General features: G+C 37.9%; 1 protein-coding gene across 6 annotated transcripts in view; it reads right to left on the minus strand.

The window, feature by feature from the left end:
• The window catches only part of LOC145293376 (glutamate receptor-interacting protein 2-like), a 535,093-nt gene that overhangs the window by 78,421 nt on the left and 437,152 nt on the right, over positions 1 to 19,520 (minus strand). For all 6 annotated transcript variants that reach the window (XM_080140017.1, XM_080140018.1, XM_080140016.1 and 3 more), the window contains exons 9-11: positions 15,010 to 15,191; positions 3,597 to 3,803; positions 2,828 to 3,020 (exon numbers count right to left, since the gene is read on the minus strand). In XM_080140017.1, coding sequence (XP_079996143.1) covers positions 2,828 to 3,020; positions 3,597 to 3,803; positions 15,010 to 15,191 — 582 coding nt within the window. The remainder of the gene's footprint in view (positions 1 to 2,827; positions 3,021 to 3,596; positions 3,804 to 15,009; positions 15,192 to 19,520) is intronic.

Below are 19,520 nucleotides of genomic sequence, written 5' to 3' on the forward strand. Positions count from 1 at the left end.
CCAAAGTTAAACAACGATGAGCCTGGCCAGTACCAGATGGGTGACCATTTGGAAATACTAGGCACTGTACGTGCTCTCTGACATTGTTTCTAGTTGTCTTGAACTTACACAGGGTACACTTTATTAATTAGAGTTGGGGGCCCGTTTTTTTTTGGGGGGGGCACCCTGTATATACTTGCAACTGGAATAAAAGCAATGCTGACTCAAGTGTGATTGACAATCGCGCAATTCTTGCCACAAAAAATTCACGTGCAGGCACTCTTCAGTGGATATCTATAGTCTGTCAAGATTGAACGGAGCCATTTTTTATATCGTATTCAGTAGCCTCTTCAACCTTGTACACCCGTGAGTTAAGTAGTTTTCTTCATCTTTTATATCCTTCTGTTGACTCAAGTAAATAATCCATCACATCTCAACACAGTACGCATGCACAGCTCGCCTTCAAACATACTCTCCTATTCTTCAAATGGCTGACTTTTATGCAAACCAAGATAATCTAATTTGCATACAAGCAACTAAAAGTCACGTTAGTTTTGAGTGACTGTTGAGCATAAAATCAGCTGCATGCCCCCATTTTTTTTTTTTTTTGTTGATTAATTGCAATTTACAAAATGCGCAGGCACATGGCATTTCTGAAGTAAATCACTAGAATTGTCCCTACAGACCAAAGTGTGAATGATACTGATATCATATGTGAAATACTCTTTTCTAATGGTGCACTCTAAGGAAGCACTGTAGTGATTCATCAGCTGCTTCACATACACATGCAAAAGTTTGGCATGATCACCTACCTAAAAAGGACAAACATTCTCGAACAAGATGTAGGTAGTAACCCAAATATCACTTTTAGTGACTACACTCTCAATACTGTCAAAAGTTTCACATACCTCGATTCCACCATCACCAGCAACCTCTTTCTAGATGCTGAACTTTACAAACAGATCAACAATGGCTCGCTTAGCAAAGAGAGTTTGGAACAAGATGCTGGCTACCAACACTCAGATGCAGATGTATCAGACCTGTGTGCTCAGTACACTGCTCTTTGGCAGTGAATCATGAATTCTCTATTCCTTACAAGAGAATAGGCTTAACACCTTTCATCTGCACCTGGGAATCACCTGGCAGAACCAGAGCATACTTGATCAGACAGACATCCCAAGCATATTCACTTTGCTCAATGTCAACTATGGCTCAAGCATGCCAAGCAAATGGATGATCCCCTAGGGGATTTTATTCGGCAAGCTCACCAGAACTCTAGACATGCAGGAAGACCTGTCCTATACTACAAGAATATCTGCAAGCAGGATATGAAGACAAGTGCTATTGATTGCTTTTTATCATTGCCATTTTTGCCATTTCATCTAGTGGTTGCTATAGAAGAAAGAAGACACAAGGAGATGTTTGCTGAGAGTTTCCTTCATGGTTTTATTTACAAATATTGACTCAGGAGAGAGAACCCGATGTTCTCTTAGCTAATTATTTACTTCCTAACTTAACTGAAATAAGTGATATACATATGATAATTTTATCGTTCTACTCGGGACTAACAGAAAAATTCTTATTCATTGTTTTGCAATGGCCATACTAACAAAGTTTCTTAATTTATACACATATCCCTATACTGTCCAAATTTTATCTTCCTCTGAGGTCATCAGATCTAAGCATTTCTTTAAGATTAACATTACATAACCATTGTATTACTAGCAGTTCAACCTGGCTTTGCTCGGGCCCTATGTACTGTTCATAACTTTATGTGCATATATATATATATATATATTAAAAAGTTTGACTCATGTCCAGGTAACCTACATCTAAAATTTCAAGTGTTTAGACCCAAAATTGGCGGATGAGTTTGGTAGAGTCTGCAAAGGTCAATTCTTTCAACTTTGACCTCTTGGCAGCCAAATTTTCGCCTTAAAACTGATTAAAACGCTTGCTACATGTCTGAATACTCTTTATGTAAAATTTCAAATGCTTGGACCCAAAATTGGCTGAATAGTTTGCTAGAGATCACAAAAGTCAAATCTTTTAAACTTTGACTCATTGGAAGCCAAATTTTCAGCCAAAAACCGATTAAATAGCTTGCCCTATGTCTGAATACACTTTATGTAACATTTCAAATGTTTAGAACAAATTTGGTTGAGTAATTTGATCAAAACCGCAGAGGTCAATTTTTAAAACTCTGACCCCCAATTTTGACCCCTTTCCCACTTGTTTTGGGCTCAAATAAAATTAAAAAGTTTGATCCATGCCCAAGTAACCTACATCTAAATTTTTAAGTGTTTAGACCCGAAGTTGGTAGACGAGTTTGGTAGAGTTTTCAAAGGTCAAATCGTTGTAACAATCGCCTTAGATTATAAAACTTAGTATCTCATTAGCACAACTTCCACAGAGAGATTGATTTGAAAACTTTTGTTTCTCTCAGCTTGAAAGCATGAAATCATTTATCATTGTTCACTCTGTTTTGTCTACCGTTTGACCTGGGAACAATTATTTGTAGATTACAGTTATCACGAGATGCACTCAATGTGACCCCTGTCAAAAATTCATACTAGCTAATCTAATCACCACAGACACTGGGTCCCTAATATGTGACAAAAGTCCATGGATGAAGATCATAGCAGCTGGAAAAGATGAACGAGGAAAGGAAAGAGCACAGATGATAGAAGAGTACATTAGAGCTTTTAGAACTAGATACGACTTACATCTGTGCCGATCCAGGATAAGCCTGCACAGTCATAGTAGAATTGCAATGCAACAACAGACTTATTATTTTCAGAGACAGAGGGATTCCATCCATCCAACAAATACTTATAAATATACTTACCTATCAGCAGCTGATCCGGGATCCACATATGAAATGACAGGTGGTTCGGATAATAGGGATGTGGAGAAAATTCCACCGGCAAGGGTGATACCTGGTCCTCGTCTATCATGGTAAAGGATCACTTCAACTACCTCGGTATGACAGATTTGGTTGTTTGGCATTACAGAGGTAACCGTTGATGATGCTACGGACACTAGAGAGAAAAAATAAAAAAAGATAGATATTTGGAATTCAACACAAAAGTAATTTGTAGATTGATTAATTGTTAAGATTAGATATTTTAAGAAGTTAGAACACCAAATAATGTCATATATAATTTTTTATTAAATAAAAAGAATCATTCACTTAAATTTTTCTTTTACAGAGAAAGTGTTTTTCTACAAGACTACATTGTCATAGCCTTCAAACACAACTCCTTTTACACTATGGCCAATGCTTCAAGCAAATTAGGCCTAAAATTTTCTCCTCAAGTACCTCCTCCTTTGGGGACAGTAGTGTAGTATATGTTCGTTTTTCATGATACTATCCTCTCAGGCTAGCTAACAGGAGGGAACATATGTTTGCTAGTATAAATAATTCAAATATTTCCAGCAATATAAACACGAAACAAGGTATGTGTTATCTCAACATGTGTGGAGACTAACTTCTCATTAATTAATTAATCATTAGCTTGGGAACCACATCAAATGATTTCACAAGCATTTTTTTTTTTTTTATTAATCATCAATTTGGAAGACAAAAATAAAACACCATACTCATAATAACATACTCGATGAGGACTGTTTCCGGTCCGGACGGGTCCACGTGCGCTGGCTACAAGGGTAGTTGGAAAACCTGGAAGGTAGAGTTCCTGAACATTGTCCACCATAACCTGAGGACTTGACAGTACCATAATTTTGGAGTGTGCCAAATGGACTATGGGGCAGTGATAAAGCTGGGGTGGAAACAGAAGATGGCATACAAATCGGAACTAGGGCTGAAAAAGAAGAACAGAAAAAAAAATTTAGTCTTGATACAATAAAATATAAGCATGGATACTTGGAATTGTCTGTACATTATATAAAACTAGCAGGACTCATGCATGGACGTTGCCCAGGAAAATTGAAGAACACAATAAATATTATATAGTAGAGACATTATGCTAGTAAACTGCGATTAAGTTAGCTAGCTTTTGATAAGGTTGACATTAGTACATGTCAGGACAACCTAGCTGCAAACAGAATTGTATTCAGAGACAGGTAACCTCCATAGACAAAACATAGTCTAACAATCAGGATATGATGAATGAGTCACATTTTTGAACGGGATGAAACTAAGTCAGTCTTGCTTTGGAAACTGTGCAGATGCAATACAAATCAATTATGTGAATAATCTAAGGCAAATATCACTTTGATGTCTGTCAGTCTGCATCTCTCAATTCTCAAGTTAGAAAACTAAGTTAAGGAAATAATTTTAGTTATGTAGTCTTTCTCTCTCTATGGCCAATGATGAAACAATGAGAAGAAGAAGCTACTAAAAAAAAAAAACCCCAGCATGTAAACACTCGCATTTATTCTATTTGGTTTGTTGAGTGCTGATGGGTGAGAATGTAACAAACTCATGCCCCCACCTTGGAACATCATAAAAGTATTTTTATGAAACTTTTTTAAATCTATCTAAAGTATAAATTGTAGTGTTCTGGCAGTATAAACAGACCAATAATGTAGCAATGGGCAGGGATATATCTATCTTTAGTCTTATTTGAAATAATTTGTTTTGGGTGTTGTTCCATTTTTGTTGCCATTTATTTTGGAGAAATTTATTTTTGCTTTCAGATCTGTATATGGAATTCTGACATTTCCACGGGTTAATTTGAGAGCAGATTTGGCTGCTTTGCCAGCTCTTTCATTGCATTTTTATCCTATGTGGCTAGGGGTTCAGCACAAAAGAATTTCTTTATTGTTGGAAATATTGTTTAGTTTGCTCAGAAGTTTTACGATGAGGGGATTTTCAAAATTCTTATTTTGTAGCAATATTAATACCGATAGTGAATCTGAAAATATTATGGATTTTTGGTAATTGCTGTTTGAGATAATGTCAAGTGCTAGTTTTATTGCATACGAGAGACGTGCAATAAGTAATGCCCCTGACACACTTCCAGTTGTCTGATCTAGCTGAAATTTTGCATGTGCAATGAATTATATCTCTATGGGTTATGTGGCAAATTACAGCTCTGAACTAATTGTGGTTTCTGTTTTACAGGCGTTTGAACTGAGTCAGATGTGAAATGGAGCCTGTTGAATGTCGAGCAGCAATCCGGTTTTTGTATTTGAAAGGACGCACACCACAGAAGACTTTTGATGAAATGAAAGAAACTTATGGTGATAATGCCCCATCATATGACCTTGTAAAACGCTAGCATCGTGAATTCAAACATGGCCGGAAGTCTGTGGAAACAGCTCCCAGACCTGATCGCCCCCCCCCCTGCCATTGATGAGGCATTTGTCCGTCAAGTTGAGGCTGCCATTTTGGAAGGTCGGCGCATTACTATTCGTCAAATAGCCCAAGATGTCAAGATTAGTACAAGGTCTCTGGAAACTATCATTCATGACCATTTGCATATGCATAAGGTGTCTGCCAGATGGATTCCCAGGTTGCTCACACCATTCCAGAAGCGAAAACACGTCAAGTTCTCAAGGATGAATTTGGAGATGTGCCAAGAAGATGAGTCAAAGTTTTTCAAAAGACTGATTACACAGGATGAAGCATGGGTCTATCACTATGATCCAGAGACCAAAGCCCAGTCAATGCAGTCAAAGCACTTGAATGCACCACTTCCACAGAAGGCAACGATGCAGCCCTCTGCTGGCAAGGTCATGCTCACAGTCTTCTGGGACCAGGACGGAGAAATGATGACAAATTTTCTGGCAAAGGGTACCACAATTACAGGAGCCTATTATGCTTCACTTTTGAGGAAATTAAGGGGATCTATCAAAATCAAGAGGCAGAGCAAGATCAGCAAAGGTACCATCCTCCTGCAGGACAACGCTCCGGTCCACAACTCGCATGTCGCCAGATCAGAAGCACGGGCATGTGGTTATGAAATCCTCCCCGATCCTCCCTACTCTCCTGACCTTGCACCCTCTGACTTTCACCTCTTCCCAGCCATGAAGTTGTTTTTGAAAGGAAAGCGTTTCCCAGATGATGAAGCCTTGATTTCTGAAGTCACGTCGTGGTTGGAGGACCAACTTGGGGTGTTCTACAAAAACGGTCTCCAGAGCTGCATCAAACGATGGGAGAAATGCATAACTCTGGGTGGTTCCTATGTAGAGAAAGACTAATAACTGTGCCAAGTTTCGTTGCTCTACTGCTATGGGAAGTGGGTCAGGGGCATTACTTATTGCACACCCCTCGTATGCTTCTGCTGTAAAGATTGAGCTTTCTGTTGATTGAGCCTTTTTTTAAGGTTTTTATGTTAGCTTACTGCGTAAGCTGTCTTTTCATTGTCCTTGGATCCATCTGTATATATGATATGGTATTTTGAATAACATAAGAGGATGTTGTGAATTTCATCTTGATAAACGCTTGAGTAGGTTTCTGCTTTGATAAATTCTTTTAAACTGAGATTTACATTTGGTTTTTTAATTATTGTCATAAATTTAATTTCTTCCTTCTTTTTGTCGTTGTCTTTTATCTTTCCTCCCTTCTTTCCTTCTTTAACTTTACGTCTTTTTAACGAGCTGCTGCTGCTGCTGCTGAAAGAATCACGCCACAATTGGTTCTACTAAGAGATATTTTTCCCGCGAAAATTCAACAAGTGCACTAGAGAGCGGAGCGAAAGTCAGTTTTGGACAGAGATTCCACGAGGGTAACACGCAAGTTACGAGCTCTGGTCCTACTCAGACATTCAAGTCTTAAAAATAGTAAAAGTTATTTCATTGTTCATAGGAATGAATAATGAGTTTCAGTAAGAGTCGAATCAAGTTGGTTGACTCGAAAAGAAAAGAAAGAATCAATATAAAAGAAGAATTGATCTATAAACTTGACGCACGAGATGCGATTAAATGTCGGCGTGTGGAAACCAAAATGTCTTTCCATGTTGTAACCAGTGAGAATTTCATCTGACAAGAGGGACGAACGAAGGTTTTACCAAACAACACTGAGTTTTCAAATTCAAGGATTATTTTCAAAAGAACTTTCAAGGATTCTGTCACTGAAGTGAGGACAGATCGATTTGGAGTGGCGTGAAGAAAATATATATGTAAAAAAAAAAGGACTCACACACATATATATATAAAGATAAAAAAAGAAAGGTTAAAAAAAAACGAAATCATTGTTTTACGCAGTAAGTTCTCTTATTCTAATTTTCTCTTATTTCTGTACTCTCTCTCTAGTGTTAATTAAGCCTTTAGTGCTTGCCATAAGGACATTTTTTGGCAGTCGAATTGGTGAACATATAAACTGTATTTTCTCTTGTAAATTGAACATATAAACTTTTTTCTCAATAATTGAACTTTGCAGCTTTGCAGCCTTCTTTCCCCAACCCTTATGCTTTCTTTTTCCCCTCAATAAAATGTCAATATTTTTTTTATTCTTAAAAGTATTTCCTTGTCTTTATTTTTTCATGTCCTGATTTTTCTAGGCTTATTAACATGAACCACGTGGGATAACCTTCACGGGACTCAGTGAATAAATTTCCCGCATTATCCATGGTGAGACATTTGGGATTATATGGTTATGTATGTTTGAAATGGGAATTCCAATTTATTTAAAGTAGATTCCATTCTTAGTGAGAATGGTTTTATTATTTTTTTCTTTAATTTCAAATAGCTCTTTATATTTTGGATTGAAAATGTTTTCGTAAGCTGGGTTAGATGGGGTGGATTTTATTTTTATATAGTATTGCAGTGCTAGTTTTTCTGTTTGTAATTGTGGTGGAGTTTCATTTGCTTTTATGAATAGGCTATCACTTGGAGAGGTTCTAAAAGCTGCTAAAATTTGTCTTAAGCTTTCATGGGTCTAATTTTTTGGGGGATATGACTTTCTGTCTAATCTATAGATAAAGCTAGCATAGTCTAATTGGGATCTGATAAAGTATTTATATGCTGTGAAAAATTTCCCCCACTCTATATCTGTGCCTAAATCAAAACGCGGATTCCATGAACAAAGCTTCTTTCTTAGAACTGCACGCCTGTGGAACTCTGTTCCGTCTGCCTGCTTCCCTCCGGACTACAACTTGGATGTCTTCAAGTCTAATGTTAACAAATTCCTAATGAACCGCTCCCTTAAGTAAACACTCCATCAAATCTCCACACTAACGTAATGTACTTGTAATAACCCTTATCCCTGAGTGGCTTCCGGGCCTTGATAAGTGGTGATCACTGTGTAAAAAAAAAAAAAAAAAAAATATATATTTTATGAATGGTTTGCTGATTAGCTCCCCACTTTGTGTGAGCGACTAATCAAAGGAGTTGGAGAGTTTTCTTGCTTTTGCTTTTTAGATAATTTATGTGGGGTATGAAATTCAATTTCTTATCGAACTCAGAGAAATGTGTATTTGTATATAAGGCTGGATCATTATGCATTTTTCTTAAAGAACAGAAATGAACGCACTGAGTTTTGTTTTTTTAGAAAGACTGAAGCCATTGTTTACAGCTCAGTTATTTATTCTATTCAGATTTAATTGTAAGGTTCTTTCTATTGTTTGAATGTGGGAGGATCTGTAGCTGATGACAAAGTCATAGACGTAGGCGTTAATTTTTTTTTATTATATTATTTATTTTTATTGAAAATAGTGTTGTGGACAGGATACTTCCTTGCAGAATACCTTCTGTTAGATTTTGCTTGAGTTGTCCTCATTCAAACGTTGAAGTTTCTAGTACATAGGAAGTTTTTGATAAATAATGCAAGTCTCGCATGTATGCCTAAGACTTGGAAATCTCTTATGATGCTATATCTGCAAGTGGTTATAATTCAATAACTTGAGTGTTATTTCTTCTGCCCGTCACACCAATAATTTCCTGGGTAAGGTTGACACTGTTGTCCAAACCTCCAACTTCCAAACTTCTGTATACGTAACACACCTTCTCTCAACTCCAAACGAACTTCTGCTAATTCAACTTATTTCTTCGAAATCCAACTTCAAAATGAACGTCCCTCTAAAGTATCAACCCTCCTTTATCTCCAACGAGGAGCATCTCATTTGCATATCGGGTGGTCACATTGCAGGCATTGCATATCGGGTGGTAACATTGCAGCCATTTTTGTTTCTTTCTTCTTCATTCATTTCATTCCACGCCACACGTCTCCCTACACTCCCCCCTGATCTCATGATCACACACAGGGCAGGGGGGCAGTCGTCTTTGTTGGGTACTTCTTCGAAGAATCGGGGGCAGCACTTCCTCATTGCCATCTTCCTCATTACCACTGTTATTATCACCAGTCTGTTCCATTATCGCCTCTCGTGGTTCCCTTTGCGGTGTTTCACAATCAAGACAAGGGGGCAGTATCCGTCTTTGTCGGGTACTCCTTCGAAGAATCGGAGGTATCACTTCCTCAGTTCGATCTTCCTCAGTATATTCCATCATCCCCTCTCGTGGTGCTATAGGCGGTGTTTCACAATCACGGCGGGTGGGCAGTATTCGTCTTTCTCGGGTACTTTGATGACGAACTGGTGGTATTACTTCCTTATGTCCATCATTCTCATCACTATTGCCACTAGTATGTTTTATCATTCCCTCATCTGGTTCTGCAGGTAGTGTTTCTACACTCACCTGTAGGGGCAGTAGGCGATCAAGATCATCCCTGAACTGTATGTGATCTTCCTCATTATCCTCAGAATCAGAAGAGGTATAACAGGGGTGGATATCTTTTACATGACGCGGTACATCATTAATCAACATGGTCTGAGGACTTATGATTTTATCTATTTTTCCACTGCAAAATTTTACAGTGCACCCAGCATTTGGGGGTTTTACTCAAACACGGTCTCCCACTTGATATGGTGTATTGACAACGCTAACCACTGATGGTGTGACATCAATTCCTTTTATACGCTGTTCATAGCGGTAAATCCCATTAGCTGGTGCAGTTTCTGGTGTGGCATCGTCCTTTGGTGTCACATTATACCAGTACACAGCTTCTAGAATAGAACACTGTGTCCTAGCGGCAATTCTTTTAGTGGTGTGGTGACACCACTCCGCTATACTGTTATCTTCGGGAAAATATGCACATAAATAATGCATTCTAATCCCCCATTCCTGCGTGAATTTCTGAAATTTTTGACATCGAAACGTAGTGGCGTTATCAGTCAGAATTTCAAGTGGGGCACCACATTCAAAAAAGACAGCTCTCAACTGTTGTATAATGCTAGATGCATCCTGTCGTGTCAACAGGCGCCATATCATGAAATGTGTCGGGCCACAATCTGTCAAGGTCAAAAAATGCTTGCCCTCATAATGCGTTACATCCATTCCTACTCGATACCAGTTGTCCTCCACCTCAAGCTTTCCTTTTTGCCATTGGGATGGTGCTGGATCAATTTGCTGACACTCTTCACACGAGCATATAGCTGCCTTGATTGATGCTCTTGTAGTTGAAGGACACACTCTTCGGACAAAATATGTTGTCCTCCGAATTCCGGGATGTCCACTCCGCTGATGTATTGTACACATTTGGTCAGGTGTTAATTGATCTGTTACAGTCGTGCATGTCTGTTGTGGAGGATCAGATCCCTGTCTCATTACATCAATCCACCTTTTTGGTACTCTAGTCAAGCTATCAGCCAAATTCTGCATCGACGAAACTAAGGTAATGTCCACCTGTAAGCTGTATTCGTCATCTAGACGCTTTATTATTGCCGGTCTCCTTCGTACTAACATCTCACTTGCAGTTCTAGTCTTAACTCGAGCCTTTCCAGTCAAGGTGTCGATCAACCAGTGGTAAACACACAACGAGTCAGTGTGGAGATACACAACCTTAGCCTGCCATTGCAATGCAAGATTAAGCCCTTTTAACGTGGCATCAAGTTTTGCCAAATTTATATGCTGGGCATCATTTTTCGGACGAAACCAGCACACATCTTCCACAGCAACACCCAATTGTTCCAACACGACACCTGTAGCCAGTGAACTTGCGTCAACCCATGCATTCAGTTCGTTTCCAGATACTTGCCACTCACCCTAGGCAGGGTCGTTTCTATGTACTCTGGACAACATTTCAGCCATCATTTGCTGGAGAGAATCATCATCCACCATGTCATCCCATCCTTTGGTTACTGCAGTTACTCATCTTTTTAACACTCCTGTTGCCGATCGGAGCCATCCATAGACAGGTAGATGTCCTACTAATTTACCACAAATAGAAAACACAATGCGTCTTGTCAATACACTTGGTAACTTTGGAATCCCGCTCCCTCGCTTCCATTGCAAAGTATTGCCCTTCTCATAGACCTCTAGGCCTAACACAGGCACCCCATCCTTTAGGTGCTTAGGGTCTTTGCTTATTAACCCAAACGATTCCAGTTTTGCTTGAACCACATCTGCAGACATTATATCCTCATTAACGTAGATGTCGTCAATGTAAGCTGAAGCAGCTTTTGCTGTGGTTTCATCCTGCATCAAAACAGTTTTAATAATAGCTGTCATTATTAAGGGTGCTACGTTTAGGCTAAAACCTAAACGTGTCAAACAATATCGGTTTCCCTTGATTATCACTGTCTGAAATGGCCATAATGACTCATGGACACGTATCTGCAGGTAGGCTCTCTTCAAATCCAGCAGTGCTACATTACTCCCTTTCTGACGCCACTCTCTTAGTTTAGCAGTGCACACATCTGCGTTTCCAGTGAAAGCATCAATATGTTGATTCAATTCTCGATAATCCATTACGGGCCGAATTTTGTCTTTAGTAGGTTGTTCAACAGCCATGAGCGGAATTAATCCTTTGGGTGGTCCCAGACGTTCCTGTGGGTACGATATTAACCATCCGTTATCAATCCCCATCTGAAGTTCCTCTTCATATGCGGCCCTATTCTTCATGGAAACTGCATACTCTGGAATGGTGTTCCACAGCCGATCTGGTGCCTGGCTCATAGTCCATTTCCACTTTGCAGTCCACGCCTTTTCCTTGTCGTCAAACGTAGCACAGAAGTCCTTTTCTTCAATAGACATGGCTGCACAGACTTCTTTCCTTTCTCCAAGCATTACACCTCCAGTCGCTGTGATTGTGACGCCTCCTAGTGCTTGTATTGCATCAATTCCAATCAACATGTCATAACCAAGGGGTTTTTCTTGCATCACCAGAACATAAACTTTGGCTGTGTCACCCTTCTCAGTCCATATCGTGACTGTCCCTTCACCGCAACATGCTTGGGATAAACCATTGATCGTCATAATACCGACTGGTTGCTCCCGCCACATCTGACAGTAATGTGCATTAACTATAGACCAGGAACACCCCGTGTCTATGAGTGCTGAACACTGCACATCGTCAATTTTAATGCCAATGACCAGTAATCCTGTGTTTATTGGTTGGCAAGGGGCAAGGGTGGCGATAGTACCTTGTCCCCAACGTCATTTCCCGAACAGTTGCGAGATATGTGCCCATGCTTATTGCAGCGATAGCATTGTACTGTTCTCTGTGCTCGTAGATATACACACCTTCTATCACTCCGGCACTCCTTAGCAAAATGATTGGCCTCCCCACATTTATAGCACACTGGGCCTACACACTTATTACTACCTGGGAGAGAATCTACATTGCTTCAATGCGGTTCGACTGTTGCATGCTGAATACTAGTTGCTGCTGCAATTGACTCCTGTCCCTTACAGATGTTTCGAGCTCGGGCTAATAACTCGTCTGTTGTCAATTCATCAATTCGTGATGATGCCTGCAACAGTTTGCTGACCTCCTCAGGTAAGCCTATTAAAAAGGCACATCTTAATATCTTATCGTTGACCCCACCAAATGGTACCGACAACTTTCATAGGTCGGCTAGGTACACGTCAACCGTTTCCTTGGGGTGAAGTCGCCAGCTCGTGAACTGTTGCCATGCAACAAACAGATCTGTACCAAACGCTGTATACAGGCTGTGTTTGATTGTATCCCAGTCTGGTTCATCTCTGAGTTGCTGGTAGACTGCATAGGCCCCTCCGGTTAACCTCAGAGGAATGACTGTGGCTGGTTCTTTAATTCTGCACAGTGTACAGATCTTTTCAGCCTTTTCCACCCATTCGACGACAGATGGTCCAGTGGTAAGCTTTTCCTATGTCGAAAAATATTGCTGTCATATGTTGTTTTTTGATGAAAGTTTCTCTTATATGAAACTTTCTAACCTAGCTGTTTGGTCTATTGTTCCTCTTTTTTTCCGAAATCCTGTTTGAATATTAATGATTTGATTGATTGTTTCAAGTAATCATATGTTGTTGACGACATGCTCTATTGTTTTATATAGGCAACTTGTTAAAGCAATGGGTCTATAGTTTTATGGGCTAGATGCCTATTTACCTGTTTTATGTATTGAGGTAATTGTCATAGGTTGGAAAAACTGACTGTTGTTTGTACATGTTTTTATGCATCCCAAGGAACAGGATTACTTATAGATTAATTAACAGCTAATATATTAACAGATACATATTAAAGAAATTGTTAAAATATCATATTCTCTGTTCAGTCTTGTGAGACAATGGATACAAGCTGTCAGAGTAACTGTATATGTAATTGTGAAGCAATGGTTGCGCAATCTCCAACCACATCTCTCCTGAATCAGCACTTGAGTTCAGTGACAAGGAGAAGTCCAGAGAGAGTGGAAACAACACCAAGTGGAGAACACATTCAGCACCTGGTGTTCCTAATGATCATCCATCTAGTACTGACCAGGCTCAACATTGCTTAAATGTTGGAGGTCACTTGCTTTCGTTCTCTTGCTAAAACATTAACTGTTGTTTATGTGTACGTTTTTATTATCCCAAAGAAGGAAATTATAAATTGATTAACAGATGCATATTAAAGAAAATGTTATAATATATGGTGAAAACTACAGATAGAAAAAAGACAATTCTCTTTGAAATTCAAACATATAATAAATAATAAAGCCTCCGGACACATGAAAACAAAACAATGTTTTAAAAAACAGACTTTACTGTATGTAGTTAAACAAAAAGATAAGATTAGGGCTAGGGTCGTGCAGTTGTTTATATAAAGAAAAGTTATTTAGAAATCCTCATGTCCAGGAGGTGATCTTTGCGAAATAGATAACAATCTTGACTGACAACGTAAGCATACCAAGTTCGAATCCATTATGCTTTCACTTATGTACCTAAGTTTTAGGAAAAAATCAGGGAAACCAATGCCGACAACAGCTTAGAATACCGTTATATACTGCCGGTATATCATGTTAGATGATAACGCAATTTCATCATTATTATTATTATCCCTTTTTCACTCATAGCTCACACAGCACATCTAGTCCCATTACTTTTCAGACTGTCATCATACATTGTTTACCGATGTGAATAAAATTGAATTTAGGATTATTTCCAATAACTTTCATCAGTAAGCATATTTTATTTGAAAATGTTGGGATGTTGCGACATTGAGATTGATAACGACGCAGACTGACAACCTGCATAAAGCAAATTCGGATTCAGATGGCACATTGGCATCATGTTTAGTTATGGATGTTAATCTTCATGTGGTCCCTCCTGTAAATCTCTAAGTCTAGAATGCTTCGAAGAAACCAAGGGGATCAAAAAGCTATAGATCACTCCCCCACAAGTGTTTTTTTTTTATATTTGTGAAACTATATGTACAAATTACATGGGTTTTTACAGTAATCCGAAAATAAAGAATAAAATGAACAAATGTATAACTAAATATTTAGAGATTTTAAATTGTATCAGAAATTGTATCAGAATCGGAAATTTAGGACAGAATCAGTAATTGTATCGGAATCAGAAATCTAGAACAGAATCGGGAAAAATATCGGAACGATCCCATCACATCTACATACATTAGAAAATTTACTTTTACTTGTTTTAGTGTTAGAATAAGACTTCAGTGTTAAAATTGCCAATTTTAAATGCTTGGTGGCCATATTAAATTTTGGACGAATAGAGCAAAAATAACCCCCGTCACCCAAACAAGGATACCAGTCCTCTTGTAAATAACAAGAATTGAGTATCCTCTTGTATAGCAATCCTTACCCTTTCGAGCCAAGAGTTCACGTGATGCTTTCTGTTGTATGTGACTAATTGGAATAATCTCAAGACGGATCTGGTCCCCAGTTCCAGACTTCAACAACTGACTCGCTTCGGCCAGAGACATGTGGTCAACACTGGCACCGTCGATGGCAAGAAGATGGTCTCCAACGTGGATAGCGCCGCTCCTGTCAATAGAAATAAACAGTTAAAAGCACTAGAAATTTATTAGCAACAAAGATTTCAAAAACTAAATTTTTGGCTTAGAATTATCGGAATTATCACCCTTGGGTTATCCTAACGTCAGACGAATATGTTCTTCTGTTGCACCTTTTCTAGTAGCAGCCATGTAGATTCTCATGACAGCTCAATATAAAGTAAGTAAACCTACCAAACGAAAGATGCATTTACATCACACCCATTTTATTTTAATAATATTTTTTAATTAGTACTAGCAGAGCACAAGGAAATTCCACGGTGGTTGAAAATTTTAAAAACACACAAAAAAATTCCATGGTGGTTGAAAATTTTTAAAACATACAAAAAAATTCCATGGTAGTTGAAAATTTTAAAACACACAAAAAAATTCCACAGTGGTTGAAAATTTTTAAAACACTCAAAAAAAATTCCACAGTGGTTGAAAATTTTTAAAACACGCAAAAAAAATTCCACAGTGGTTGAAAATTTTTAAAACACTCAAAAAAAATTCCACAGTGGTTGAAAATTTTTAAAACACTCAAAAAAAATTCCACAGTGGTTGAAAATTTTTAAAACACGCAAAAAAAAAATTCCACGGTAGTTGAAAATTTTTAAAATACACAAAAAAAAAAATTCCATGGTAGTTGAACATTTTTAAACACAAAAAAATTCCACGGTAGTTGAAAATTTTTAAAACACACAAAAAAAATTCCATGGTGGCTGAAAATTTTTAAAACACACATCAGTAAGAAACTTCTTATCACATAACTAAACAATTACAATGAGTTTGGGCCATGTACCATTAAAGACTTAACTAAATCACGAAGGTCTGGATCTTCAGGTCCAGGTATTTCAACTGACACAATTGCATCAATTTGTTGAACTGTTCTGAGCTTATCCTGATCTCCCAGCATTATAATCATGTGGCACAGACAGCCCAATATAAAGTAAGTGACATATATCGAAAGTAAACATACCAAACCAAAGATACATTCACATCACATTCATTTTATTTTATTAATTAGTATAATTTATCTTACACATGTTTCGTTAATGGTGGAAATTTACCAAACAACTCACTAGAGACAGATTTATGTTCCTCGGAAAAAAGATGCATTTGAATATTTTTTGTTTGTTTGTTTAATAAATACAAAAATTGGTGGAAGGATAAAAAAGATCAAAGTAAAAAGTTTACTCTTATGATTTTTAAGGATTTCTATTTTTTCCCATCAATTTTTATCCCTTTTAAACCAAGGAAAAATAAAATCTCCAACTGTGTCTTTCTTCTAAGGTATATAAATCTGTCTCTGAAGAGTTGTTTGGTGAATTTCCATCATTCAATGAAACACGTGTAAGATGATTTATACTAATTAATAAAAAAAATAACATGAGTGTGATGTAGATGTATCTTTGGTGTGGTATGTTTACTTCTAATAAATATGTTCTGAAAGTGTAAATTAATTTTTATTCAGTTTAATTGTGACAATTTGGAAAAATAATTATTGAAAATATATATTAAAAGTATATTTCTTTATAGTTCAACGTGTGTGTGTATATATATATATATATATATATATATATATATATATATAGTTTGTTTATTATACAAACATTATTGGTTACATATGTGCATACATGTTTCAGTGGAGTCCCAATTAAGCCTCACTCCATGCCCCAATCAAGCCAGGAATCATATTTATTCATTAGTATGTAAAAACGCACACACACTGACATATAAGGCTGTCACTGAATTGGGACTCCACTGAAACATGTATGCACATATGTAACCAATAATGTTTGTACAATAAACAGACTATATACCAGCTCTGTCCTGCATTGAGCACTCTTTAATAATCATGTGAGTTCCATCGGATTTACATTTAGGAAACCAATTGATACAACCGGTGTGTGTGTGTGTGTGTGTATATATATATATATATATATATATATATATATATATATATATATATATATATATATGAGTTGGGTGAAATGAGCTAAAATATCCCAAATTCTCACAATGTCTGTTATGACTGAGTTAACGCCTATCTAATCGGTCTGAGTGTGGGGGGGGGGGGTCAGAAAATTCTAGAATTATTTCCATTAGAATGTTGCATTTTTTTTTTAGTCCTAAAGTTACAAACACTCTATTTCTTGCTCATTTATTGCCAAAAACAGAATAAAAAATGACTATCATGACATTTAAAAAAAAAAAAAAACAATTTTGGAGAATTAGTACCATACTACCCCCCCCCCTTCATGCCCCAATCAAGCCAGAAATTATATTTGTTCATTAGTACGTAGAAACATATACTCACTGACCTATAAGTACATATTTAGGAAAACCAGACTTTTCTAATTATGGAAACCCATAGTGCATTCACTTTCTCTTCTTTGTATGTTTTATTTTTTTTATTTTCTTATTTTGTTTTAGTTGAAGATGGGGCATCTGACCGGATGCCAGACATTCCCTTCACACATTTCAAACCTAGAGATCTTTTTAAAAATTCTAACCGTCTCTTTAAGTGTAATTGCCTGTATCTCTCTTGCACTTGGTTCACTGGGTATATTTGCCAGGTAATTTTTTTTTTTAATTCTTTTTCACGAATCCAGTTGCTCATATAATTACTAGAATGATGTAAAAAAAGACCTTGGTATTTCGTTATTTTTTTCTCTCTCAGCTTTATGTAATCTAGCATCATTCGGGAAACTCACTAACTTCTACTAAGGTTGCTTCTTTCTCCTTCTTGTCCCATATCATTATGTCAGGTTTAACAACTCTGTTTTCTATCTATGTAGCTGTAGGAATTGCGTGTTCATAGTGGATGGTGTATGACTTATTTCCAACTGTTCTTTCCGGTATATTGTTTCTTCAGAGCTTGTTTATTGAACGAGTGCCATAGTCGTAGCTGGTGTTCATAGCTTGAGGCTTGTATACTTTTTGACGTCTTCCCCCATGTGGCTCCCCCAGTCGGTACTTATGGCTTAACCAGCCAATCACCAACTTGCAAGGAGGAAAAACCCGGATGACCTCATATTCATTACATCAAGTAATTCTCATAAAAAATGACATTAGAGTTTTTATTAAATTTAGTTTATCCAACACTTTGATGAGATGCTATCATCAATTGACACAAGATTTACTAAATATGAGCAAATTTTGATCGTTCTAAGATACTCATGGGAACTTCACTCAGCAAAGTCACTCCATCTTCAGGCTTTGACCGTCATTAATACTACACTTACGTACTGACATATAGAAGTATATTAATCGTATCTTCTTCTTCTTCTTCTTGCTCGTCCGTCGAAATCGACAATGACCAAGGTATCAATCAATTCGGCGTCAGGGGTTTGTGGGTCCTGAGATGGCTGATGAGGCCAATCCGTGCTCGGCAGACTCTTCCATACTCTGGACACGTGAAAGCGGTATCAGCAGGCTGTGAACCGGCAGCTCTCTCCTTCCTCCTCTTGCGCTTCTGCTGGTCGTGTGTCATGCGTTGATTCTCTGCCCTGTCGGCTAATCGTATATACATAAACACGCACACAGAAACGTACATACTGATCCACATGCTTTCATAAAACGGATATGCACGTGTATATATACTAAAATCCATTTGAAGATTATTAACTTGCATGATTTATGGTGTATGACTTATTTCCAACTGTTCTTTCTGATATATTGTTTCCGTTAGAAAAGTTCAACAAAAAATCGTAGCAGCAGTTCAACAAACATGTGTGTCCAAATCCAACGCAAACCAACAAGGTGACGAGCAACAATAATTGTTATGGATTCTCGTAGTACTATCCTCCCACTCCCACCTTCCTAACTCGAGCTGCTTTTATACAGCCCAAGTACCCCTCACCTGCATGTATGCAATATGACTTTGCAAGACCATGTGTTATAAAAACCACGGGCGGCATCTATGATTCTTTTCCTTTCTCAGCCCAACCCCGCACGACGCACACATACAGGAACGCTCAAGTGGTAAGCCTTCTCTGTTTTCTCCACAGCTTCCTCTCTCTTACTTTAGACAACATACTCCTCCGATCTCTCTATCACATTTCGTACTCCTTCATCCACTGCGGCAATCACCTTTCCCTACTCGACCTCTGACGCATCTCACCATCCTTCTGCTGCACATCACTTTCCACTGTCTCAATTTCAATTAGCCTGATGTTGAGAATATGTCCTGGTACCGCATCCACTTCAATATTGTTGCTCGCAATACTTCCAGTCACGCATCCTCTGCTCCACTGCGTAGTACATCGTGCACCTGGGAGCTTTACCCATACTTCGTCCCAAGTTTGATAGTTCCTGT

Source organism: Euprymna scolopes, chromosome 2 (genome assembly GCF_053919585.1).
Source record: "Euprymna scolopes isolate OS-2025 chromosome 2, ASM5391958v1, whole genome shotgun sequence".
In the NCBI taxonomy this organism is placed as follows: Eukaryota; Metazoa; Mollusca; class Cephalopoda; order Sepiida; family Sepiolidae; genus Euprymna; species Euprymna scolopes.